Source organism: Chenopodium album, chromosome 15, assembly GCF_948465745.1.
Source record: "Chenopodium album chromosome 15, dcCheAlbu1.1, whole genome shotgun sequence".
Taxonomy (NCBI): domain Eukaryota; kingdom Viridiplantae; phylum Streptophyta; class Magnoliopsida; order Caryophyllales; family Amaranthaceae; genus Chenopodium; species Chenopodium album.
This window is the reverse complement of record NC_137848.1, coordinates 8,266,940-8,294,349: the sequence shown is the minus strand read 5'-3', so window position 1 is coordinate 8,294,349 and position 27,410 is coordinate 8,266,940. Positions and strand designations below refer to the sequence as shown.

The following is a 27,410-nucleotide window of genomic DNA, read 5'->3' as shown; positions in this document are numbered from 1 at the left end:
ATCGGGCTCCTTAACAAGAGTCCTATGATAAATTTATTTGATTATCATATGTTAACGTTAATTTTATTACGGAGTATTAGTAATTACCCTCACTTGTAGGTTTTCGGCTTTTGTAGATTTTTTTTAAAAATTATCCTTTCACTGGATATCTGTTTTTTTTTTTTTTTTTTTAATTTTTTTTTTATCCTTTCATTGGATATTTTTTTAGGTGCAATTGCTAATAAAAAAATCAATTAATTGGATTTTGATTACATGATGAAAGTCCTAATAATGCAAAAATTGCTACTAATAAAAATCAGTAATTACCACATAGTAGTATTGATTCCGAGCTTCTCCGGCTGAGAGGAGTCCACAACTCCACCTTCAACTTCACTACGCTTTCCTGTTCTCTCTCTCCATATTTCAATTCTCTCTCTTCTTCCTCTGCAATTTTTTTGGGTATACAATTCAAAAATCCCTAATTTACCAATTTCCCAGTTGATTATTTCTTGGATTGATAATTGTAATTTGATTTCGTTGATTGATTAGGTCATAATAATGTTGGCAAGATGGAGCAGAGCAATTGCTCAGATATCTAAAGGTGGATCACAAAGCAGGATTTTAGGAGGGTTTTCAAACACTCAAAATTATGCTAAAGTTGCTGCCTTTTCTATGCCTTCTTCTTCTTCTTCTTCTTCGCTTGATTCCAATGACTTCAACAACACCAACATTCCCACTGTATGACTTTCTTATTCTTCTTCTTTTTTCGTAGATTGATTTTTAATAGTAATTATAATGCATTACATTGGCTTGATTTTTGGTGGATGGAATCGAATGTATTCAATGCGTTCTTTGATAATCTGGACTGTTAGTTTAATAATCTGGACTTGTGCAAACAATGGTTAATTGGGTATGATTGATTTTAATATAAGTGCCCTACATTAGCTCGATTTTTGGTGGATGGAATCGAATGTATTCGACGCGTTCTTTAATAATCTGGGCTGTTATTTTTTGGTTATCAAACACGGATTGTTTTGTGAGGGTACATTGATTGAAAGGAAAGACTTTTTGTTTTTGTTAGATTTTCGGATGTGTGTGTATAGTTTTGCTGCTTCTAAATCTGATAGTGACTGTTTAATTTCTGTTGGTTAAGGTAAAGCTAGATAAGTTGTTTTGGTCTAAGCCATGTTCATTAGCTTTGGCCAAGGATTCACCTTTGAGGATTGAAGAGCCAGACTATCAGGGCATCCGTCGCTTCTTCCTAAAATTGATGCTCTTTTACAGTAAACAAAGCAAATCTATTCGAGGGGCAAATGTGGTTTACAGACGCATAATTACACAGGCTGATAAACCTGCTATTTACAATGGTGAGCTTAAACTGCTCTCTTTGTTTCTTACCATTTATATTGTAAGAGATACAAATAACTTTTTATGCATAACTTGATATTGTTCTCTGTAAAACATATCTGATTTTTGTGAAATTGTGAGTATGTTAAGCTACTTTCTTAGGTTTTTAATTCAGTTTTGTCATCCATAGTAGTAAAAAGGTAATGACTTGAAAACTCAAGGCTCATTATTGTTGTGTTCGTGGTCAATTGATCATGTAACAGACTAACAGTGCATGCACAAACACTGCAAATGTGAAACATCTGTTGCCATCACATATATTGAGCTACTCTGTCCTGAAACAAGAGTTTTTCTTAGGTACTGTTGTGAATGAAGGTAGCATATAATTCATTTGTAAAATTGTTGCACTATTTTTTTTCAAAAATTCCTATTAGTTGTAGCCTTGCTAGTCAGCTAGTGTGCATTGCAAACACAATTTTATGATCAATACACTCCTATTTAGTTCATGAACAGCAATCTAACTGTATTAGGAGGAGCAATTTTCTTACTGTGACCATGCACACCTCCTTTTCTAAGAGGATGAGTTTATTTGGTCATGTGTATGTATCATTGTATGGCTCTAAAGGTGAATCTTTCTTGCAGTTTTTAACATAGAGAAGACTTTTAAAACTACGTTTTCCCTGCTGGTGCTTCATATGTGGATGTGCTTGCGACGGTTGAAAGAGGAAGGGCAAGAAGGTGTTGAATTTGGTCAGTACGTGTACGAAATTTACAATCATGATTTGGAGTTGAGAGTATCCAAGGCTGGGGTTAGTGCATCTTACATATCATAACTCAATTTTTAATATGTATTCAAGAAATTTAAATGCAAATGATCAAAGTCCCTATGCAGTCCCTTGCATTCTGATTATTAAAATCTCCTTATATAATAATTTCTTTTAAAATAATTTATTTTAATAATTTCATCCTAGTATGGCTCCCTCTATTCCTTTTATTTATTTACATGTGGTATCATGCAATTGAATTAACAAATGATAATAGTACTTACATATATTTTGTTAAAAAATTATAGATTTTTCTTTTATGATTACTTTAATTAAATAAAGTAATGGATGAACAAGAGAAATATAAATCATTGATTCATTTTTTTTTTTTGTGGGAAAGTAGAGATTAAATTGGAATATATGTATTTTATAGGATAAAACGTTAAGAATGAATAGGAACACCCTAAACAGAATACTTAAAGAATAAAAAGGAATGAAGGGAGTGTATGATACTATGATAGTTGTTGATGGTAGCCTAGCATTAACTGAATGTGTGAAATGACTTGAGAGGTGTAGTATAAGTGGGATTTTGGCACAAGGGAAATACCTCTACTTTTAATGTTATTTTACTTCGTGAAAGCAATGCCCTTCCTTTTAGACCTAAGGTTCACTTTGTGTGTTGATATGGGTGGAGGGCATTATTAGGTGGGGTAGCATCTTGGCTTGCCTTAGGGGGAAGGAAAGGGATCATAAGGCCAAATCAAGGCAAGACAACATAAAATAGTGCATCTTAAGACATGATAACGATGAGTGGGCTAAGGCATGAATTAGAAGATTTCAAGCATTAACTAGGCTTCCTAAGGCCTTTTGTGAACCGCCAAAAGCACCTTAATGGATAACATTGTTAGATCCAAAAATAATCTCTAAAGGTTAAATTTGAAGGCTAAACAAAATTGGACCATGTTCGGAAATTCGGGACTTGGTGTCGAAAACTCAAGTGATGGCAGGAGAAATATTTTGGGGTCATATAATGTTGTTTGAAACCAAATATGGCCACCAGTCAATCACATTAAGGTTGTTTGTGACTGAGTTAATGAAGGGAGGCGTGTACGTAATCGGCTAAATTGATTGTTTAAAAACATAATAGATGGTTCCAAGCAGCCAAATGGCCTCCCGATGTCTCTTGGGGTTTGTGGGAAGTTTTCGACCTCTTTCATTTTTAGGGAAGGAAAAGTCGAAAATTTTCCAAAATTAAAGGCTATAACCCACGTTTTCGGATCAATTTTGGGAATTTTTTTCAAAATTGAAGTAATTGTGGGGGACATCCCTCGGGTCATAAAAGTTGGTTTGGAACCATAAATGGCCTGCCCATAGGTCTATATAGTCTTGAGAATGAGGTTAGTTCAAATACATAACTATTTTGGAAATTGTTGTTGTATTTGATTGTGAAGAGCTATAAGAGGTAGTTCCAATCACCAACTTGACATCTAAGTTGACAGAATCCTAGGGTTATTAAGCCCAAATTCACCCATTCATTACTTATCATTGTGTTTTTGATGCATGCATGGGTTATAATAATGAGAAGCCTTGATGGAAAAGTACCTCATGAAGCCTTATTTTGTTGGATTTTTTTTTTTTTTTTAAATTTCGTTTTATTATGAAGTGGGAATCTTACCATTCTTTAATGTTTTCATTGATTCTTCGTCCTTTTTTCTAATAGGAAGAACTAAAGAAAACAGAGGGTGACAAAGCTATCTTATTATCTTATGAATGTTGGAGGTTCTTTTCCTTGTACAACCAGCCTTTAGCCTTAAGACTCTCTCTACCTCTATTAACAAGGCCTTAGTTACTCTTTTCTTTTCATCTTTTAATAAGTAAATAAGGCTCTGTTGATACTATGTAAACAAGATTATAACATCCCTCCTGGTATTTGTTTATTATTTTGCTTAGGTCATCATGTTATTATAGATATAGTTACTTATTTATTTAATTGATGCTTAATTCTTTCCTTCATATTACTGCATTGTCAGGTTAACTTGCTATTGACTAAGTGGATGAAGGATTTGGAGAAGATATTCTATGGAAACCTTGTTGCATATGATGCTGCCTTACTTCCCGAAGCTGGAAAAGATGATCTTTCGAATGTCATATGGAGGTATTGGCCTAAGTTTGGAGCTCACTTACTATAGAGTTGTGGTCTACTTTTTTTAAGTTTCTTGTCTGGGCCCCTAAGCTGAATGAATAAACACCTGAAATTTGTCACTGAATCCTTCCGTTTACATAGTATCAGAAAAGATGATCTGGAACTTCTCAACATTGGGAATCAATTGTCTTGTGTGTTGTGACACTGATCACATTGTATCATTTTGACTTCCAAAAACAAGGTTTAGCTTATTGAGTTACTTGTGCTTGACTGTTGGTGTACTGTTCAGTAAATATAAATCACATATATCAGTAGGATTACGACCTAGTAATCAATATGAGGAAATGGTGCTAATGTAGGGATGGGGTAGGAATTCAAGTTAAATGAACGTTATAATAGGATGAAAATTGGCGAGGCTAATGAGAGTACTAAGGGTGTTTGAAGTTTGAAAGTACATAATCTAGATGAGCTGTAATGAGTGAAATAATATCTTGCCTCCTCATTGTTCACTCAAGGCATTATACTAGTTGAACTTAATTAAGTTTTATTCATCTCTTCCCTATATGGAATAGCTACAGAAATTAGAAGTAAAGAGGGACAAAAATTTAATAATTGTAAGACCAGAGGATGTTTTTGAGGAGATAAAAGGCAACTTATGGGAAGTAGCTATTTATGAGTGGGCTTAAATCTTTGACTGTTAACCAAGTCTTTGTGTTTGGCTCTCTTATCCACTTGATTTCCTTTAATCCTTATTTTTTCCAGATCTCTCTACCTAGTACTCTTATTTATATCTCTTTCAGGTAGAAGCTTTAATACCATGTAATTTCACACTCCTCCTCTTCTGTCTAATGTTGGTTTTGAAATCTTGGCATGATTCAGAAGTTGTCCCAATGTTGTTGCTGTGATGTTACACAAATCACGTATTGTCAAATGCCAGTTTCAGCTCTCAACAATTTATAAAACATTCTATGATTTTGGTTCAAAATGATGTGTCAAGCATCCATACCCATGTTGAAGTGTCGAGGCCCCATTCTTAAGCAAATATTTACTCCATTCACAGATTCACTGTATCAATTTGTTTCGTGAAATAAAATTTCTGAAAAATTGAGTAAATAAGACCAACTACTCCCAAAAGTCTTTGCTATTGATACAAAGTTCTCTGATTCTGTATGTATATTTGAACTTCTTTGCGGTGCAGGAATGTGTTTTCCGATGATGGTGAGTCAGAACCAAGTGATGCTGCTAGACGTCCTGTTCAGGTGCATTCTCATTCTCTTATTGAAGAGTAGGCTTGATGAAATTAATTTGTAAAATGTTACTGATAAAATGGAAGTGAGCATTTTGCCTTTCTCTGAATCCACAACACAAAGTCTGACAATTGATGGTATATTTTTCTCAGTGTTTATGGCTCATTCAGTCATTCTTATACTCTTTTTTGGGTTTTTCAATCTTTGCAGGCAATGGCTCGGTATGTTCGTCGTGAAGTTAGTTGCCTCTCCCTGACTGGTAGGTGACTTGTATTATCTCAATTAGTCTGAGTTTCTATTTACATTCACCTTGAAGCACCTTGTTCTGTTTCTTCAACAAATAAATACGGTGAAGGGTACTGTATACACAATATACATAAATGCTTTAACCTCAACTGTGCATAATGAGGCAGCAGGCAGCCTTATGTGTATTCCCTATAGTACAGGAGAAGGAAGATCATAGCTTCATCTTTGTGCTAAGCTCTCAAGGGTATTGCATGATCCTTGATGAGCCAGAATACTTGATATTAGCGTGTGCTAGGTACTTAGGAAGGTGTTACTGCTTATAGATTGAGATGCTCTTGCTCTTTTAAATCCAACGATTGTTTTGTCCTTAAGTAGTTGCTTTCTGTCCTGGGTTGTCTGAACAAAATATAACTTGCATTCTCTATTTGATTATTCATAGGTGTTTTGATCCAGTTTTAAATGCCTTTTCAGTTAATCAAAACTTAGGCCTACAATTTCCCAAGTAAGGAAGTTCTATAGGATGTAGCAATGTCAAAAGTAGCACCATGTCTATCATAAGCTCTGTTGATCTTATGATACTCTTAGTATACGAACTTTAATCCCCGTTGATCCTATGATACAATTTTATGGTTACTCTTGCAGATAAAGAAGCCATGTTCTCCGGAAACTTCAAGTTCAGCCCTCTAGAGAATCCTCTTCTCAATTCAACAAAATAATAGTGGCATAGAATTTGGGTTGACCAATCATGCGCGTTGAAGTTATGATGCTAGAACTATAGACAATGTTTTGTTGCTCCGACATTTAGATATCATAATGGATTGTCATATTTTTGTAGTAAAGGTTTTTAACAGCTTATATGCAGTGTTTTTTTTTTTTTTTTTTTTTTTTTTTTGACACTGATAGCAGTTATTTTGCTTAATCATGATGTAGGGTTTCTTTAATTATATGGTTCCATATACTTAAATCTATGTACATGATCTTTTGTAAGACGTCACTTTTGCAACAAAGATGCCCCATTGCTTTATAGTTTATATTCCATATTTCTCGTTCAATTTGTTCGGATAAACTTATTTGCTTTATTTAGCACTGATGTTATTAGGTTCTTTTGTTGGTTATTTCACAACTGGTGTTTTGTAAGATCAGTATTATCCAATTTATGGTGAGGATTTACACCAAGTCTGTAATAAAGATAAATCTGGTTTCATTTTTTAAGATGTAAAATCGTTAATATATGGGTGAGAACTTCTTGTGATGATGAATAAGAGTATAATGACTTTGAATCTTATACGAGAAAATCCGTCTCCCTTATCACTAGGGAAACTGTTGAGAAGTATAATTACAACACGAACTTGGAACAAGATGCAGAGCAGCAACAACTAGCGGTGGTGAGGGGAGTGATGTTGGAACCCCAGTGTGAATCGGGTTCAAAGCTTAGTATGAGGGCATGGAGGTAAGCAATATTTTGGCAGTTAAGCAGGTGGTGTTGCCCCTTTCAGAAAAGAAAGGGAAACTATAGGAATACGATGTCATCACAGAGGAGTGCATAACTGAATAACCAGTGGAAAAAAGTAGGATTTGTAAATGAGACGGAAAGTACTAGTATGGCCAAAGTTGGGTGGGGGTGTGAATAACATGATTTGGTTATTTATTTGATTTTATAAGACTATGGATAATGGATATTTGGACCAGAAGCCAAAAATATTACAAGGATATTTTTATGTGAAATAAACATTATTTTGGGGAAGAAAATTCAATAGTCTATCAAATTTTAAAAATAAAATATACATGTATTAACCCTTTCAAAAAAAAAATTTTTTTTTTTACAATATTATCAAGAATAAAGTCTTGTGTAATTTATTGTACAACGGTTAGTTTGAGCATGACTTAAACTATTTTTATGATAACTTTAACCACTTTAAGGATAACTTTTAATTTATCGTTGGTCACTTGGTTTGAAATTTATTTTTATGGGTAATTTCTTATAAATACGTGATTACATACTATAAAGACTAATATCATTACTGTAATACATTATAAGTTTTTTTTTAAGATAAAATTTATTAATAGAAAAATAATAACTTTTATTACAATTTGTAAGATAAAATTTATGAATAGAAAAATTTCTATTTGTAGTTATAAAAAATATATATTATGATCTTTTATTACAATGACATTTTTTTTTTTTTCACAAGCAACTGTGTTCTTTTGCTGCACAATGAGCACTATGCACTCTTAAACTCTTAATACAACAATCATACTTTACATCTATCCGTACTTAACTAAGTAATGTTTAACAACCTACACTTTCAAGTTTCAACTTGTATTCATTTCCAAGAAATTGGTCCTCAACTTGTAACTTTGTAAGTTGACATTTATCTAAGAGTCTAAAACCCTACTATGAACTATTGGAAGAATGGATCGTGGAGTGCATTTTTGTACATATTGCATCCAAAATAGTTGATATAGACCTTTTTTTTTTTTTTTTTTTTTTTTACAGAGTATATTTAAGAACGAGTTGATTAATACAGAACAAAAATATTGACTGAATTCAATTCCATGTATTTAAGAACAAGGCTATTAACATAAAACAAAAAAAAAAGACAGGATTCAACCCTAGAATTAAGGTAAGACCTTACTACTTAAAGAACATTCTTTTAGTGAGCCTTAAGCCATCAGATCAGCATAATGGATATGGCAGATTGGCAGGCAAGAGTTTATTTGATTAATTTTCTGACAACACAAACTAATCAAAGAAAAGAGTTAAAATAAAGCAATAAATCAATCTCAAAAATAAGTTTTAATGGTAATAAATATTTGTACAAGTACTAGAAGACTAGTAGTATATAAAATCCAAACCATGGCAACAAGAAAAAATGTCCCTACTTCCCCTATCAATTCAAGGCTATCATAATCAATACAGAATTCCCAGATCATAACACCCTTTTCTACCTTTTATGTCCTACTCTTTAAACTCACCCCACACTTCCACATTCTTTAACAAAATGTGATTTTGCATTTGCATACTCATTCTTCAACACCTTACCTTTTTTCTCTCTCCTAAAATTATACCCAAAAAAAAAAAAAAAAAAAAATGAAACACACCCAAATCCTCAAATTCTTATTTCTAATAATCCCATTAACTGTAATCATCATCTTCATACTCTTTATCTGCTTGTTCAAGAGAAAAAACCCAGAAAATCAGAAAGAAGGTGGTGAATCTAGTGATGACCCAGAATTAGGAAACATAATTAACAGTATTAGTAATGATGAGCAGTTGATGTGCTTTGAAGGGGGCGAAGATCTAGCCGTTTCTGACATTTTGGACGCACCGGGTGAAGTGATTGGAAAATCAAGCTATGGTACATTGTACAAAGCTGATTTATTTAGGAAAAATAATAATTGTAATTCAGTTTTGTTGCTTAGATTTTTGAGACCTGCTTGTAGTGGGACCATTAGAGAAGTAATACCTGTAGTGCATGCAATTGGTTTGGTCAGGCATTCTAATTTGGTCCCTCTTAAGGCTTTTTATATGGGTCCCAGAGGTGAGAAGCTTTTGGTTCATTCATTTTATGTTCATGGAAATCTTGCTCAGTTTATTAAAGGTATTTTTCTTGATTCTTTCTTCTTTAATTTTACATTTTTCTACTTCAATTTCAGCTGGGTTTTGTCTTAATTTGTTGTTTGTTGCTTTTAATGAAGTGGGTTCTTTTAATTTTCTTGTGTGGTTGGAAATTTAATTGAGCTGGATTTCTCTGCTGAAGAGTGTTCTTGCTTGTTTAATTAATTTTGTTCTAAAAAATTGAATTTGAGCTGGGTTTTTCTTAAGAACATGTTTGTTGCTGAAGTTGATTGTTTTAATCATCTTGTTTGATTGGTAAAATGTTGAAAATTTGTTTTTTTTTTTTTTTTTTTTTTTTGGTGCTTAGCTAACCACAAAGAGTAATTATGTAAACGGAATTTGATCCCATCATCCTGTAATATTCTGATTTATGTCGTTAACTGAGTTTCCTTATGCAAGCAGATTATGGTCTGTTCAGAAATTGGCAAACAATTTTTTAATTTTTAATTAAATCGGGCACATTATTCTTAAATTTTCCTTTGGTGAAAAAGGGACTTTGTTGGTGAATCTTTATAATGCTTGGATTCCTTGCTGTTTTATTCTTTCCTTGGTCATAAACCATGCTTATTATTTCAATGTTGGTTTTAGTACTTTGCTTCTAAACTTGGGTTTATGTAAGATTTGGCTGTAAGGTTAAGCTATTTTAAAAAGCATAAGATTCTTCTTCTGTTGTTAATCTATACACAATTACACCGTTAATCGAAGATAGATATACTTCTTGCTGGTTTGCTGTTAGTCACTTGTCCTAATCATCTCATTAATTCACTTGATGTCATTAATGTTGATATTTTGTTGAATATGTTCTTTCAGTCCAGCTAACTCTGCTACTGTCAAAATCAGACTTGTCAAGTTTTAGAATCTGGGGTCCTTTTGGGTGTTTTTGGCCTTCTCTCTCTCTTTCTTTTCCTAGATGAACAAATTACCTTGTTTTCATTCCATTGAACGATTCCTGCCTATGAATCTGTGATTTATGATCAGCAGGTTAGCCGGCTTCGTAGGTCAATCAGACCTATTCTTCTGAATCCAATCATTTCTGTACTGGCTTTCCACTTTATCCTAAACCTTGCATTGAAGTTTCTGATCCTCATTTTTTTGAGTAATTTAAGCATTAAAGAACCATCCGTCTCAGGACGGCTCAACTTAGTTGTGGGGATGTAATTATTTATTAAACACTAGGTCAAAGACTGAAAGCTAACAACCTTTTCGTAGCCCATCTTTTCTGTTGTTGAAATTTAGTATTCTAAAAAATTATGACTTCTTCCTATTCCTTTTATCACTTAGCTTCTGCTAAATTTTGTTTGATATTTGAAGCAAAAAAGGGATTCGCATGCTGAATCGACCTGTCTTCATATTCTGCCCTCACTATAGATAATTAGTTGCCTTCTTTGCAGTTTACATGCTGCCTGTCCTGATTCCTAATGCATAATATTTAGTTACTTTTGGGTTGTTCAAAGTTCTAAAACTTTTAACTCCAATATTCCAAAAGCATGCATTTTAAGTATCTGTGTTTTTATGAACAGATAGCAACAATGAGTCCTACAAATGGGATGTGATTTATAGCATTGCCCTCGGTTTAGCAAAGGGAGTGGCTTATCTTCACACGGGATTGCACAAACCCCTACTACATGGCAATCTCAAGTCTAAAAATGTATTGTTGGGGCCAGATTTTCAGCCATGTATATCAGATTACAGTCTATATCTGGTCTTGAACCCAACAGCAGGACTAGAAATGCTCGAGACTTCTGCAGCTCAGGGCTATAAGGCGCCTGAGCTGATGAAAATGAAGGATGTTAGTGAAAGTACTGATATATACAGTCTTGGAATACTCTTGCTAGAATTGCTTACTGGCAGAGAACCTATTAGTGTAAACTCGTCAGACTCTCAGGAATTTTTCTTGCCTAATGTCATCCGAACTGCAATTTTGGACCATCGGATCAAGGACATGTATCATCCCAACATTGTATCTAATCAAACAGGAAAACAAAGGCACAGGACAGAAGATCGCGCCCTGAAGTTAGTTCAGCTTGCAATGTCTTGCTGTTCTGCATCGCCTTCTCTTAGACCACCAGCAAATGAAGTCCTAAGGAAAATCGAGGAAATTGGGAAGGAATCAGCTTTACAACACAAAAGAACTTAACACAGGCATTTGGCACTAATGATTGATGAATGATTAACATCATATTATGGCAATTTTTTCATTGTCATAAAAATCGGGGCACGCCGGGACAGGGACAACAAAGATCTTGTTGTAGGGAAAGTTTCAAACTTTTGATGAATCTGATGTGCCCACAATCTTAACAAAGTTGAAGGTTTGAGTCAGATGGCAAAGAAATCCATTGGAATTTGTTCTCAGGCTGCTGGAATTTCCAAGATTTATTTAATTGCCTAGTATCAGGGAAACATGGGATGCTGGATTTTATTGGGGCCCTCATAATGATCTTCTTGTCTGGAGATTACCCAAGAATTTGGCTAAAGGAAAGCTTAACAAGATCTTGCTAATGATGATGCTTAACAGAATGATTTTTGCTCTATTCATTTTTTAGGGGTGGGGAGGCAAAGCCTGCATAGTATTTTTTGTGGGATGTAGATATTTATACTCAACTCGAACACCCAAATTCGAGCAATGAAGTAAATTCTTGTACAACGAAAGCACAGAGAACTCAAATTATGTTGTAAAATGTTACTCTGTAGTAGTTTAAATCTATGCTGATCATTTGAATCTCTCATTTCACCCTACGACAAATTGTTAAGGTCGTCTTCAACATTGCTAATAGGTCCGTCCAATAATTAGATAGGATCTCAATCTCATTTGAAATGACGATAACTCCAACTAATTCGGTGAAATCTTTACTTTGGCTGGCAATGCAAATAATGTGGGAGGCTGATATTGTCTGATGTAGGTGAAGTGTTGTTATCTATTCCTGACTTTGTTGTTCCGCTGAACTAAACATAATTAAAGAAATTGTCAACTTAATGGTGGTTATCATTGTTTTTAAGTAAATTAGTTTTCAGATTTTAGTCTCTAGTGATAAAAACAAAACCAAGCAGTACATAAAATATAGAACTGTAGTAATTCTTAACAGTCTGTCTTAGATTCAACATAATTTTATATGATATAAACATGAATCTGGATCAACTATTTGACAAAATCTACCCATAAAAAATCATCATTTTTGTTTTCTCTGACTAAATAAACTTAGTTGGTAAATGACCAAATGGTCCTAGGCTCCTAGCATTTAATTATTTTTGACTGCATGTGTATGAGTAAATGCCAGGCAGCATTCACTATTAAAAGCTTCTTTTTTCCTTCTATAAAACAATCTCTCTCTCTCTCTCTCTCTCCCTCTCTCTCTCTCTCTCTCTCTCTCTCTCTCTCTCTCTCTCTCTAATTTATTTTTTTAATTTTTATTTTTTTAATTTTTTACAGAAGAGTATACTACTCGTATAGTTGTAGATAAAAAGTTACTCCGTACCATTCAACGTACATCTCTCTACGTACATCTCTCTCTATGGCCAACGGACAACATCTCTCTCTATTGTTACCTCATCTGAAAAATTATTTCTAAGATAAAACATAATCATAAAACAATCAATAAGATTTCTAACCCTCTTCCCATCACAAGAAATAAAATTGCGAAATAGAAAATATCTCACTAAGACCATTAGATCATCAAGGTGAAGAACTACACCTGATCCAGTCAATAAATTTTGTTATTTCTGTATCTGTTAAATCACCAAATCAGCTAACACAATATACATAATGCACCTCTCGTTACATAAGAGGTCCTTGCTAATCAATTCATTAAATTCTATACAATGTACAATTGTCTACTCCAATATTTAGACTAGTATTTTCATTATTGAAGTTTTACTTATAATTATAAATTTGGTCTTTCACTAGGGAATGTAATACATAGGATTAGGGAGCTTGAACGAACGAGTGGACATTGGAAAACCCAACAGATCACTCCATTGATCCCCGGAGTTGCCTTGGATCCTGAATCCCTCCTTCATCATCTCACTCCTCTTCTCTGATTTGAATATTGTTGCTAATTTTCCATGGTCTTCAGTGTCCCTGGGATGTTTTTCAAAGAAATCAGTGTTCAAACAAGCATGAACCAAAAGATCAGAACATATTTCTGTAGTTTGACAAGCAAGAGATAAGTTGTGAAGGCTTGTGTCTGTTATCAAAGAGCTTGGTGTTTAGAAGATAACGAAAAGGAAAACATGCTGAGTAAAACAAAGAAACATAAGGAGAAGTTTATGATTAAGTGATTAACTAATGGCATTGATACTTCAGATGTTAATGCTACCATATGCTTGTGTTTCCCACATCAGGGCAGCTGAGAGCAACTTCACTCCCTAAAACTAGACCCTATTGGAGTTCAAATTTTATTTTTTGTTTTTGTGCATCACACACGAAAATTTGTGTTTGGTACTTATTTTGGCTTATAAATATGTGCCTCGTAACCAAATTAAGCTCTATCTTAATACAAGTATATAGGGGATTAGGGCAGAAGGACTTAATTTTCTAGGGTAGATATACGATGCTTACTATTGCCTTTCACATGATAACTACTCTCACGCTATTTGCTAAGTAGGGATCACCAGTAATACGGAGTTGAATTTCACATTGAAATCATAATGGTAGGCCTAATGGTTACATATTCTATTCAATTTTGCAAGCATAGGGAGAAAGTGGAAATGGTGACTCAGATACAAGTGATCCATTTTGAGCTGGAAGTTGGCAAATTCTCAGAGTCCAAATCATCCTCAGTCAATCAATGTTGTATTCAGTAACATGTAAGAACTTCAAAAGTTCATCATTCTAGACATCAGAATATCAAGAACATCAGGGCAAAGTCTAGGGTTTCTGAAAGCTCAATCTCAAGCAAGCATTTTGATAAGTGAAAGGAAACACCAAAATCATATTATCCCCTTGATAATTTCCTTGCAAAATTCTGGTGTTTCACATATCATCATCTTATCCACAAGGTAATTCAGAGCATACTGTGCACATTGATCTACAGCAGCTAAATGTAAAAAACACAAACCTCAGAAAAACACCTTAAAGCAACCCCTCATATAAGGCTAACTTAGCAACTGTAACAAATAAGGATCAGAAACACCTGGTAAGCTTGTATCAGCCTACACATACTCATTCTGTAGATTGATTATATCATAGTCAATTGGCAAGTCAACTCAATGAGTTTTGACGATATATCATTCTCCAGAATAACTTGGAAATTAACCCAAAAACAGATAGCAGCAAGTTAAGACAGGTACATGTATTAATATATGACAGCCAAATTCTCATCACATTATAAAAAATAATCATAAAGTAGTATGAGAATGAATAATGATCAAATTCTTTACCTCAATATAAGCTTGTCCCAGTTCTTATAACCTACATTCATCAAATTCTGAGCAGTAACATCCCTCATCTTTTCGTTACGTCCGGTCAGCAGGAAAACCTTGAATCCCAGACTTAAAACCTCCTCATAGAGCCTTAAACTGGGTTCAATAGCTGGAGCCATTCCTTTGCCAACCCACTTATCAAACTCCACACCATCAAACACCTCCAAACTACAATTTTTCACAAACCATTGCACAAATCATATATCCATCAATCTCACCATCAACATTTATAACACAAAACAAAATCAAAACAATACATCGAAACACACGATTTCGAGATCATTCATTTTACCAAAAAGCCCATCAATTAGGACAATAACTCCTTACAATGAAGCTCAATGACTCATTAATATCCATAAACACAAGATTTCGAGACCATTCAACTCCCATAAGGGACACATCAATTAGGACAATGACTCCTAACAATGAAGCTAAACTCAATGACTCAATGAAACATTAATATCCATAACACACGATTTTGAGACCATTCAATTCCCATAAGGCACATCAATTAGGACAATGACTCCTAACAATGAAGCTAAACTCAATGACTCAATGAAACATTAATATCCATAAATTAAACAATATTAATATCAAAATAATTAACATAAAAAGAACTTACCCATAACCATGATCAGTATAATAGGGAAGATTAGAGAGCAAAGTTTCATCAATATCAAAAATCCAAGCATCTTTGCTATCTTCTTCAACATTCACACTTCTAGCAAAAACAGCAGCTTCATTAGAAACCCTTTCAAGATCCAATAAATAACCCTTACCCATCATATAATCTTTGACATAATCAGCACATTCTTGTGGGATAGTTTTCCATGAATTCAAGTTATTAGCCTCCACTGCAAACCTCCAACTTGTACACTGTAAATTCACTTCTTCTTGGTCTGCTTTTCCTCCATCATCTGGGTATTCCAGAATCATGTTTCTTGGGAGTTGATGACTATTAGCTGATTCTTGGAAACAAAGAGACAGAGAAAAAAGCAGAGAAAACACAAGAAATTTCATCAAAGATTTCATCTTTACGAATTTGGGTATCTCAAAATTTGGGAATTTGGGGATTTGGGTTTTGTAAAATTGGGTATTTGAAAATTTGGGTATCAGAAAATTTGGGAAAATCAGAATTTAAAAGGGGTTTAAATTGGATACAAATTCAAAGGGTTCAATTGTATGAAAAATAGAATAATGAGGTTTTAATTAGTTTAGGATTTGATAATAAAATTAAACGCGTTTAAAATTGTTAAAAAATAATGGGAGAAATGCAGTTTTGCAGAGTATGTTTGACAGAGTAAATTTGCTTGGGATAGAAGAAATTTAATAGGCCGAAAATGGTGATCAACAGGATTGGTCAAGCTCAAACATATTCTAATGGAGAATAAAGAAAGTATATTTGTATATTCATGGAAAACAATACATTAGATTTTATTCATTAAAAAAATTGTGAGAAAGTCAATATTTTTGGAAATTTAGAATCATACTTTTACATAATCACGTCATCTTAAAGGAACCGTGGGCGTGTGGGTTCAATTTGGCCGGTTCTTTTTCTTTCTTTCTTGTTTTCCGATTTTTTGAAAAATTTGTTTGTGGTGGTGTGTTGATGAAATACCCAATTAGGCCAATTTGCGTATTTCATTAGAAAACTCTTCTGCAAACTTTTAATTCTCTATATATCCAAAGAATTTGCAAATCAACATTCTATCTAACCGAACTATTTGGAGTAAACATAAAATACGGTCCCTAAATTTTGCCAAAAGTTTGATTTTGGTCCCTAAATTTTCAAATGTCTGATTTTGGTCCCTCAACCACCAATGACTCATCAATTGTGGTTGCTAGTATAATAAGTCAGCAAAGTTTAGGGAACTTGACTTATTTTATTGTTGACTGGACCATAGTTCAGGGACTTCTAATACTGAATGGACCAAAGTTTAGGGACTTTGTCTTTTTTTTTTTTTACTTTTGAGGACTCGTGGTTAACTTTCCGGCAACTTAACTCAACCTTAACTCACGGAGCAAATTATTTTATTAAAAAAAAAAAAACTTAAGTCCTTACTAAATTCTTTAATTATATATATATATATATATATAGCCAGGTCACAAGACAGTGACACTTGGCATTTTAGTTTTTCGCCAATTGTCGCGACACGTAAGCAATAATTAAGTATTAGTATGACATGTAGGATTTATTTGGTATATTTTTTATGAATGAAAAAGTTATATTTTTTATTAGGTTAAAAATTTGGATAGATTTTATAAGATAAAAAAGTTATTTTAGAGTTTTATTTTTAATAAAATTTAAATAAATTATTAAATTTACAGGATAAAATTGTTTGTTTAGAGTTTTATTTCCGATAAAATACCAATATTTCACAAGTACAAAATAAATTATAATTTTAGCCAGGTCACGAGACATTGACACTTGACGTTTTAACTTTTCACCAGATGTCGTGCCATGTAAACAACAATTAATTAATTTATCATATAAATTTATTTTTATATCATAATTTTTTTGGAGTGAAGGAAGTAACGTAGTTCAAAACGTGCAACGTTCATTTATATTATATTCAAATCAATTGAAATAAAATACTTCACAATCTAAGTATGATTTTATTACTGTATATAGAATTGTCAATCGGGTTGAGTCACGAGTCATTTCAAGTCGTATCGAGTCACTTCAGGTCACGAGTTAACAAAATGTTCAACACTAACCCAAAGTTTCGGGTTCGGGTCAAACCAACAGGCTTGGAACAATTTTTTGTTTAATGTATTTTTGACTAATTTTAAGATATTTTATATATTTCAAGCTTACTTTGCTAATTTTTTTTATATTATTTTTTAAGTTAAACATTTTCACCAATATTATAGTCATTACATGCCTACAATATGATTTAAATCGTCACAAGATCACATCGATTCCTTATATATTTTGAAGCTCGGTACATAGATAAAAAGTTTATCTTAAAGTTTAATAAACAAACCGGGTATAGCACGGGGCACCAAACTATATATATATATATATATATATATATATATATAATATAGGTCCTTACCAAATTCTTTATATCAATTCTTTATACATTACGAAGTGCATATCATAATTAATTCATTATCATGCATAAATGATGGTTTCTTAATCAGAATTATTTCTTTCTCATTCTTAGACAGTTGCTCCACCGTAACCACGTCGGTGAATTTGCTGGCCGACGTTCTAAGCTAGTCATTTCACACTGAGTGATATATATATATATATCATCACGAAACCCCCACCTTCCTCAATTTGTTTGGCGTATGAATGAAAGAAATCCCAAAACCCCAACTTGTTTCCTCTAATTTTCTCTAGCTCTCCCCTTGTTTGTATGACGAAAAAGCCACAACAACCACTATCATCGTGAGTGTTGACGGATTTAAAAAATTATTGTGTGTTCAATTATAATGCCGAGCTGCTGCAATTTTTTGGTTGATCGGTTTTTTATGGTGTATTATTTGATAAGGTTGATGATATTTGATTGTTTTGCGGTTTATGTGGTTTTAGATTTTATGAAAGTTTTATTTACTAATTTTGTTTCTTATTATTTGCAATAAAAGGGTTATTATTTGTGAAATATATATATATATATATAAACAAATCCATTTGTTATAAATAATAAGAAACCAAAGTAATATTTGTTTTTTTCATTTTTTTATTTTATTTTTGGACAAAGAGACTTGATGAAAGTTTGATAATTTGTGGCATCTGCTTCAATAATTATCCGAGTTAGTGTTGGATTTTGGTTTTCAATAGAAAATGTTGCAATGGAGGAAGAGAAATTGTTCACATTTAAATTTTATATTGAAGTGCTTAAAGTGAAGAATAAAAAAGGTTAGAGGTCCTTAAAGGTGAAAAATATGAAATGTTAGGTCCTAGAGTTTTGTTTACTTACTTATTAGTGATGTCGGAACTTAATGCTTAACTCATTTTGAGTTAACTTAACTCCATTTTGGCCGAAAATCAAAACTTAGGTCTTCAAAGGTGAAAAAAAAGTGGGAGGTCCTTAAAGGTGAAAAAATCAAAAAGTGAAGTCCTTCTATACTTAACTCATTATTTCCCTTCAAAAAAAGTGTAATACTATTATTTTATTTCTCTATCTAATCTAATATTGAATTTATTTAATTACCCACATTAATTTTAATAACTTTATGTTTCTCTCTCCTCAACTTCTTACCTTCCCCATTTTTAAAGCTCTACCACCCTACGTATCCAACCCACTTCCATCAACACCACCTTCTCCCACCGAAAAGAACATAAACCCCAACCGAAACCACCAAATTCCCCACTGTACCACTCCCACTAAAATCACCCAAAACCCAGCCACCCCTTACGAAAACCACCAAAACCCCCACCAACACCATCAACGAACCACCAACACTGCTGCCATAAAAAACGAAACACCAAAACCATCAACACCCCAACCAAAAACCACCAAAACCTCTATCACTCTCACCAAAACCATCACCACTCGAATTAAGATTGACCAATACCCCCACCACTCTTAGCGAAAATCACCTACATCGCCATCACTCACCGAAAACCACCACCTCTAGATCTTCAATGCGTCCAGATCTATATTATATCCTCAAACTTCAAGGTGGTGGTCGTCTCGTGAATTTGACATGGGTTAATCCTTTAATTTTTTTTTCTTAAATACAAAACTAATTGTTTTCGATTTGATTTTTTTTTGTTAAATTTAACTGGTTTTTCTAGATTTGTTGAAAATTTTGGTTTTTTTTTATTAATTAGTTTTAAGATAGTTGTGGTGTTATGATGGTGATGGTGATGGTGATGGTGGTGGTTTATGTAGTGGCGGTGGATGTGGTGGTGGAGGTTACTATTGTGGTTTTGTTTTTGGGGCAAAGCGAAGACCAAAACGCGTCGTTTTATTTTTGTAGTGTTTCATTGCGCCACGTGTCTTGCTGAATCCCCAAACTTTCCCCTTAAAAAATATCTAACACCAAGGCCCCTAAACTTTCACCGTTCTTAATATTAAATGACATGTCATATGGGCAAAGTCCCTAAACTTTCCCTTTCATTTGACAAATCAGCAATTTAGTCCCTAAACTTTGCCTAGTCATCAATTTTTCGTCGGAATAGGTCTTTAGTGGTGGCGGAGGGATCAAAATCAGACTTTTGAAAGTTGAGGGATCTAAATCAAACTTATACCAAAGTTTAGGGACCGTATTTGGTCTTTACTCGAACTATTTGATATGGAATAAATTAATAAATTATCGCACATATGTCAAGTAGCAACTTTGTCATGAAAATAAACGATAAATAGGTTGTAAAAATAAAAAAATAAAAAAAAAGTCATAGATCTCCTGGATCACAATCAATAAGGGGAAAGGTTAGGATCTATTATTACACCTTAGCTCCATATCATTGTAATTTTATTTCATTTTGCTACCCTAAAAACCTTTTTTTTTTTTAAATGAATTTTGTTCATTCAAATAAAGGGTCATATACTACGTCTACATATATCGGAAATAATGACTACTTTAAATGAAAAACTTTTTATTACGTAGTACAAGACTACAAGATACCAAGTTATAAAAAAAAATAAATAAAAAAAAAATAAAAAAAAAAAGTAAAAGAAAAGAGTAAATGTTAAGGTATGAAAATAAAACTAGCAAAATTACATTAGTAAAAAATTTTGTTCCATAAATAATTTGACATAAAATATTCAATAATTTTTTCAGACAAAATTATTTTAAGCGAATATTCATTTACATTTTTGAGAAAATTTTAAACAAACATCACGCTTATATATTATAACTAGGTTAATTCCCGTGTTATGCACGGTAATTTTCAATAATCATCATTAAACTATCATTATAATTAACTTTTTTATGAATAAAAAAAATCTAAGAATATACTTCCTCCGTTTCTATTTAGTTGACGCATTTAATTTAGGCACATATATTAAGGAGAGGAGAAAGAGTGAGAGAGAATTATAAAGCAAGTGGGGTAGCTTGAAAATACAAGGTAAAAAACTTACCCCAAAAGAAATCGTGTTAACAAAAAAAAAAACTTCCTAAAAAGGAATAAAAAACGGAGGTAGTAGTTGATAAATTTTGATCAAAATAAAGGATTACAAAATATATGTTATACTCCCTCTGCTTCGGATTATTTGCAACAAAGTACAAGTTTGCGGAGACCTAGGCAAAAGATTGAAATGAGATTAATTAAGTGGAGGGGTATAGTATTAGGAGAGATAAAATGGAGGGAAAAATAGTAGTCCTTATTTACTTTTAGGATGCAAAGTGGGGGAATCTTTTCAGTGGGATTTTTCCCACCTTTTTTTTTTATTTTTTATTTTTTTTTTTATTTCCCTTAAAGGTTCCTCTTTTTTTTGGTACTTTCTTTTTCCCTCCCTTATTTTTCCACGAAAATTCAAATGTTTTGCCAAATCCACCCAAATTGAAATTCATTCAATTTAACCAAAATGACCTCTTTATAAAGAGGTCTCCCCTCCAAATAAACCAATTTTTTTTCTTCACTATCAATGGGATTAGATGGGAGGGGGGGGATAAGTTCCAACTGTTTTCAACAAAAACCAACAAATTTTAAGTTTACAAAATACAGGCAGCCCTACCAAATTACATTTTCCTAAAATTAGTTGTTAATCATCCTAATTTCTAAGTGCCCTGTTAGAACTAGCAGCAAGCATATGTACTGAAATTAGGCTCCATTGAAGACCGCAAAAAAAACCTACAACCGCCACTTCATCACTTTCACCTGATCTGCAAAATAAGAAAAAAGGGACTCATGGAATTCTTTGAATCTGATTTTTATGGAATGCATCAACTTTATGAAGAGCAACAACAACATTGGGATTATTAAAGCATGGGACTTCATGATTCATTCCATGGTGAATCAGACATGGGAAACCAGCAAACCAATAGTGAACATGTAGATAATGGTTATGATGCAGATGATGATGATGCACAAACAGATGATGGTGGGACTCAAGAAGAAGAAGTAGGTGGTACAAGGCCAACAAAGAAATGTCAGTGGATGAAAAGAGGCAATTGTTTATGAAATCTTGCTCAACATGGAGGGGGAATCACTGCCATTTGGATTTTTAGCCAAGTTGGCCAGAAAAACACAATGTCCACAGATCAACAACAACAAGATGGTTCCAGGTAATCAGAAACACTTAGGAGAGGGGATTGTTATTGATGTTAGAACCAAAAAACTTGGCAAAACAAGCCCCAAACCTAAAGTAAATTCAGATGAGTGGTTGGTCTCTGTCCCTTTGTATAAGAGGACCACTAAAAGGAGCTATGCTGCTTCCCTTCATGTGTCTTCCTCAGTCATCCATAGGTTAAAGAAAAAAGGTAGACTTAGAACACACACATCAACTAATCACCCAGCACTCACAGACAATCACAAAATTGCTAGACTTAAGTGGGTTCTAAGCTTTGTGCACCCTATTCCAGCTGTTAGGGACCCTACTTTTAGAGATATGCAGTACACAATCCATATAGATGAGAAATGGTTCTACTTGAACCCAGAAACCAGAACCTTTTATCTTCTACCAAATGAAGAAGACCCATACAGAGCACAACAATCTAGGAGATTTAAACTCAAGGCTATGTTCATGGGTATGGTAGGCAAACCCACTGTATGATGAAAGCAAGAACCTCTTGCATGATGGGAAGTATGGGTTGTTCCCTTTTGTCAAGTATGAAATAGCAAAGAAGAAAAGCAAGAAAAAAGACAAGGGAATATTAGAAACTAAGGCAGTCCAGTGTGTGAACAAGGAAGCTATAAGGGACATGCTACTCAATCATGTAATTCCAACTGTACATGAGAAATGGCCCCCCTAATTACCAAAGGATATCATCATCCAATGGACAATGCTAGGCCACATCATGTACCTAAAGATGCAGAATTTACAGCAGCATGTGAAGCATATGCGTTCAACATTCAGTTTGTGTATCAACCAGCACAAAGTCCAGACTTAAATGTTTTAGATTTAGGTCTGTTTAAGGTCATACAGTCCATTCAATATCAATCATTCCCCAAAAACCTTGATGAATTACTAGAAAGAGTCAAAGAAGCTTGGGAGGAATTTGATCCCACAGTCAACAAGTATACATGGATTACCCTACAATCTGTCATGCTTGAAATACTAGCAAGGAACGGCAACAACAACTTTGCCCCCCCCCCCCCACATGAAAAAGAGACACTTGGACAGCCTTGGCCTACTTCCAGACTTGCTAGAGGTAGATAAGGAGCTTTTGAACACAGTGGTACAGTATTTGAACACAATTGAAGTGCTAACAACAAGCAACCATCAACAAGAAGCCAACATGGAGGTGGATGCAGACTAAGCAAACATGGAACAATGAAGATGCTTTTGGGACTCATAGACTGCCACACATAACCATTGTACCCTAAACTTTCTTTTTTGTTTTAGTTTAAGTGTTGGTTATGTGTATTTTGCTAAATAGTTAGTCCTCTTATGTAGGCAGTCATGTATTAGGGCTCAAATGATTATTGTCCTAACTTTTGTAAGTAACACAACTTTTTGAATGAATGAAAATTAAAAACCAGTATCAGAAAGGGTTTTTTGTCAGTCAAAGCAATCTTGACAGTGGATACCTCAACAACAACTTCAAAAAGAAGTCACTAAAGCCTCCACACTGAACAATAAGCTATCAGTTGAGTTCCTTCATCATTTGGAACATAATAACAGTGATGCATTACATGTTTTGGGACTCAATGCATCTAAGAAGGGGCCTATTTGGGGACTCAGATGTTACTAGCCAGAGATACTCAAATAAGGAAACAACAACTACCACCACTAAAAACACCAGTTCACAGCCACCCCACAAAATAATCAGGCCACCCCACACCAGTTCAGGCAACTAAATAAGTACCATGCCACATGTAAACACAACCAAATCAACCAACAACCAACAAACCCAACAAACACAGGAATAACATGTATTCAACCCAACTAACTAGCAACTTAAACAGATTACACCCAGAAACAACAAGGTAACAACATTCAATCCCCGATAGCATCCTAATCAACACCATCACATGAATCCAAGGCAAAAAAAAAACACCACCGTAATGATATCAGAGCCAATAAAACAGGAGTATAACAAGATATACAGCCAACTATCAACACCACACCATGAATCCAAGGCAACAAATGAACTTCATAATCAGATCAAACCTAAAAAAAGGGCTCAAACAAGGGACATAGCCAACAATCATCACCCAGCAACATAGCCAATAAATAAACAACATGAAAAAAAAATTAAATTTAGGGTTTAAGAGATTACGGTGCCCAATTAGTTTGGGGGAATATAGTACTGGGGGTAGTAGATCTGAAGATAAGCCATGTACACGTCATATGGCTCAAGACCTTCAGGGAGCCCAGATTTGATGCGCTTAGCACCAGATTTAGGCCCAACAACACTCCCAGCCATCATAGGGTGGGACTCAGGTGGACGGAGAACTTCCTTAGCAGTGAGCTCAATGGTTTGAGACTCCCCAGTCTCAGATCCAGTGTCTAGGACCCTACAAGCAGGTTCAGCAGGTACAACAGCAATAGATCCATCGTCACCGGCAGGTTTTTCCACCAGATCAACGACGACAGTAGGTTTTTCGACCAGATTTACGACGACAGTAGGAGGATCGGGTTTTTTTAGATCGAGAAGCCTTGATTGGTTTCTCCTCCTCGTCACTGGAGATGTACTCCGCCAGTTTTGCACCCCTTATCCTCCTCCTAGCTATGATGGAAGCGCGGCGAAGTGGTTTCATGACACCAGTACCACGACGCGGAATGTACGTCGTAAAAGATGGATGAGGAGAAGAGAGTTTAGTAGCAGCAGAAAGGGACTCGTAGCCTTGAAGATCTGGGTTTTCTTCATCTGAAGAACCCATTTTCAGTGGGAGTATCAAACATAGAGAGGAGAATACCAAGAAAGGAGGAGAGAGAAAGAAGAAAGGTCAGTAGTAGAAGAGAGAGAAAGGGACCGTTTGGGAGAGAGAAAGAGAGAGAGAATGGGGGTATATGAAGAACTAGGGTTGAGTGGGTGTGTGTTCTGGAAAAATCAAACCCAGAATTAAATGCATTCAACCATATTCAAGTTGAAAATGCTGAATCATTGAATGAAGGTGGTTGGGAGATGGGGGGTTTAAAAGAATTTGGGTAAATTTGGTAGGAATGGTTAAAATAAGTAAACTAAGGTTAATCCTAATAAAATTATATTAAGAGTAGTAATATGGTGTTATAAAAAAAGTAAGGGTAAAATAGTCATTTTGTAGGAAAAAACTTACTAAAAAAGGAAAGAAAATAAGTTGTTGCAAGTAATGTGAAGCACCCATTTAAGGAAACTGTTGCGAGTAATCCGAAGCGGAGGGAGTGTAAAAGATATAGAAAATGATCAAAATTGTGTTAAGAAATTTTTTAAATAGCTATATAAATATTTGTGTTAAAGATACGTCAAATCTTTTTTTTATTTTAAGTAATAATATCATATAAGATTATGAAATTATTTATGTATAAGATTTGTTTTTTTAATAAAATTTTATTCAGCAAAAAAAAAAAATACTAAGGACACACCAGGAGATGACATGTGTCATTGCTGGTGTGTCTTTTAGTATATAGTTATTGATGATTGATAGATTATGATTTTTTTTTTTAGGAAACGGGATCAAACTATGATAATTTTAAATCATAAAATAAATATAAACAAAATAAGTCAATTAATATGAGACTTCAATCCAAAAAATTATGCGAATTTAAATTATTATGATAGTTTTAAATAAAATAAAAGAGCGATTACTGTCCCTGAACAATGCTAAAATACTAATTTATTCCTTATATAATTTGGTTTAAAAACTATTTCTCGCAATACTGTCCATGTATGATTGGTTCTTAGGATTGAAATTTTGCAGTATAAAACCGCTTATACAAAACCTCTAATACCATTAGCTGTTCTAAGTTGAAGCTTACCTTGTTACTTTTGTTTTCACTTCTGGTAGTTTATATAATACCACTAATGGTAAAACCGTAAAACCAAATTATATAGAACCGTTGGTATTATTGGTTTTATGCATAGAACTTCTAATACCTCTAATACCATTAGAGGTTCTATATTAGTTAAAACCGCCAATAATACACTTGCAAATATCGAACTTTGAAACCGAGCAACGGTATTGTAGAAAATAATTTTTAAACCATTGTATATAAGGTATTAGTTTATATTATTACATTATTTTGAAAAATCACTCTAAAAGGAATCTATGGTTTCAAAAAAATAAAATAAATAAATAAATTAAATAAAATAAAAAAATAAAATAAAAATCTAAACAAGACAAGTCAAATTAATTAAGACTTAAATTCCGAACAATTATGCGGTTGTGCCAACCGAGGGTCGAGGCTGCCCCAAATTTTGTTTATCACGACAAAGTAGAGATTTTAAGGCAAAATTGCTACCTCAAATAGCGGTTTTATCCATTTTCACCGTAAAATTTACGCTTTTGTCCTCTAATAATCACAAAGATAAACTTGTATTCTCTCGTGCCAACCCAATGACACATTTTAAAATATCCAGAATGGGCAAAAATGGTTGTGTATGTGTATCCCACCCAAATGGGGGCCACTGATTTTCGCACACCCAAACTTGATAACTGCACACCCCCTTTTGGCCCCACTATAATTTACTCTCCTAATTTCCTTCTAAGTGCACTAAGTCTCATGTGACAATGCCAATGTTTTACTTTTTTTTTGACTTTTTCTTTACTTTATGCATTTTATTTCAGTTATTAATCTATTTTCTTTTATTAGTATTATTTTTTTTTATTATTATTATTTTTTTTTTGTAGCAGTAGCTTTTGTTTGTTCTAAGTCTGAAATAAGTGTTAAGTATTTCTAGCTGATTTTTTTTTTTCCATAAATATAAAAATGACATTTTTTTTCTTCAAAAAAAATGACATATTTTTTTCTTTAAAAAAAATGACACTTTATAATCAATTTGATATTATAAAATATTAAACATCTTAAATTAATAGCTATGATTATCTCAAATTAAGTTTTTAACAAAATACAAATGTTTGGCAAAAGTTAAATCTACAAATATTGTCTCAAAAGATACATGAATACGATTTATCGACCACAGCTACTCCAAAGATCTTGTGCCAGTAACTTCGAACTAACTACTCCAATGACGAAACCTGCATCCATTACGACAAAACTACAATAGCATATAATAATTAGTTTAGACAATTAAACATAAAACCAAACTACGAAAAAACACATTACCTTAATTAGTGTCTTTGCATTGTATATCGTGGACATCACATAATATCAAATATTCTTGACCTTCACAATATTAATTGAACATGTTAGTATAATATCTTTTATATAATAATACAATAGCATGACAATATAAACACAACTTATTAAAAAAATTTTACCTTACGATGGGTTATTATAATCCGAGTCTGGAGGCAAAAGGTTCAAATCAACAACAAAAGAGGTGGATGGACTAGTCAAGTCATTCAAAATTGGAGGCATGAAGGACATTGAAGAATTTTGAGTAGTATTTTTAGGACATCTTCTACGATCATGATTCGTGTT

General features: G+C 33.5%; 3 protein-coding genes across 3 annotated transcripts; 2 read left to right on the top strand and 1 right to left on the bottom strand.

Moving 5' to 3' along the window:
* Window positions 1-296: 296 nt before the first annotated feature.
* Window positions 297-6,750, top strand: LOC145581788 (uncharacterized). The gene is made up of 8 exons (XM_081638817.1): window positions 297-438; window positions 529-717; window positions 1,133-1,346; window positions 1,969-2,135; window positions 4,121-4,245; window positions 5,432-5,492; window positions 5,691-5,739; window positions 6,369-6,750. The coding sequence occupies exons 2-8, from the start codon at window positions 538-540 to the stop codon at window positions 6,440-6,442; spliced, it is 870 nt and encodes a 289-aa protein (XP_081494943.1). The 5' UTR covers window positions 297-438; window positions 529-537; the 3' UTR covers window positions 6,443-6,750.
* Window positions 6,751-8,632: 1,882 nt separating this feature from the next.
* On the top strand, window positions 8,633-12,066 carry LOC145581787 (putative kinase-like protein TMKL1). Its single transcript, XM_081638816.1, has 2 exons — window positions 8,633-9,328; window positions 10,866-12,066. Exons 1-2 carry the CDS (start codon window positions 8,818-8,820, stop codon window positions 11,480-11,482), a joined length of 1,128 nt encoding a protein of 375 aa, XP_081494942.1. The 5' UTR covers window positions 8,633-8,817; the 3' UTR covers window positions 11,483-12,066.
* A 972-nt stretch (window positions 12,067-13,038) lies between these two features.
* Window positions 13,039-16,195, bottom strand: LOC145581785 (acid phosphatase 1-like). Its single transcript, XM_081638815.1, has 3 exons — window positions 15,386-16,195; window positions 14,722-14,931; window positions 13,039-13,420 (listed from the first exon to the last, which is right to left on the bottom strand). The coding sequence occupies exons 1-3, from the start codon at window positions 15,793-15,795 to the stop codon at window positions 13,243-13,245; spliced, it is 798 nt and encodes a 265-aa protein (XP_081494941.1). The 5' UTR covers window positions 15,796-16,195; the 3' UTR covers window positions 13,039-13,242.
* Window positions 16,196-27,410: the final 11,215 nt, after the last annotated feature.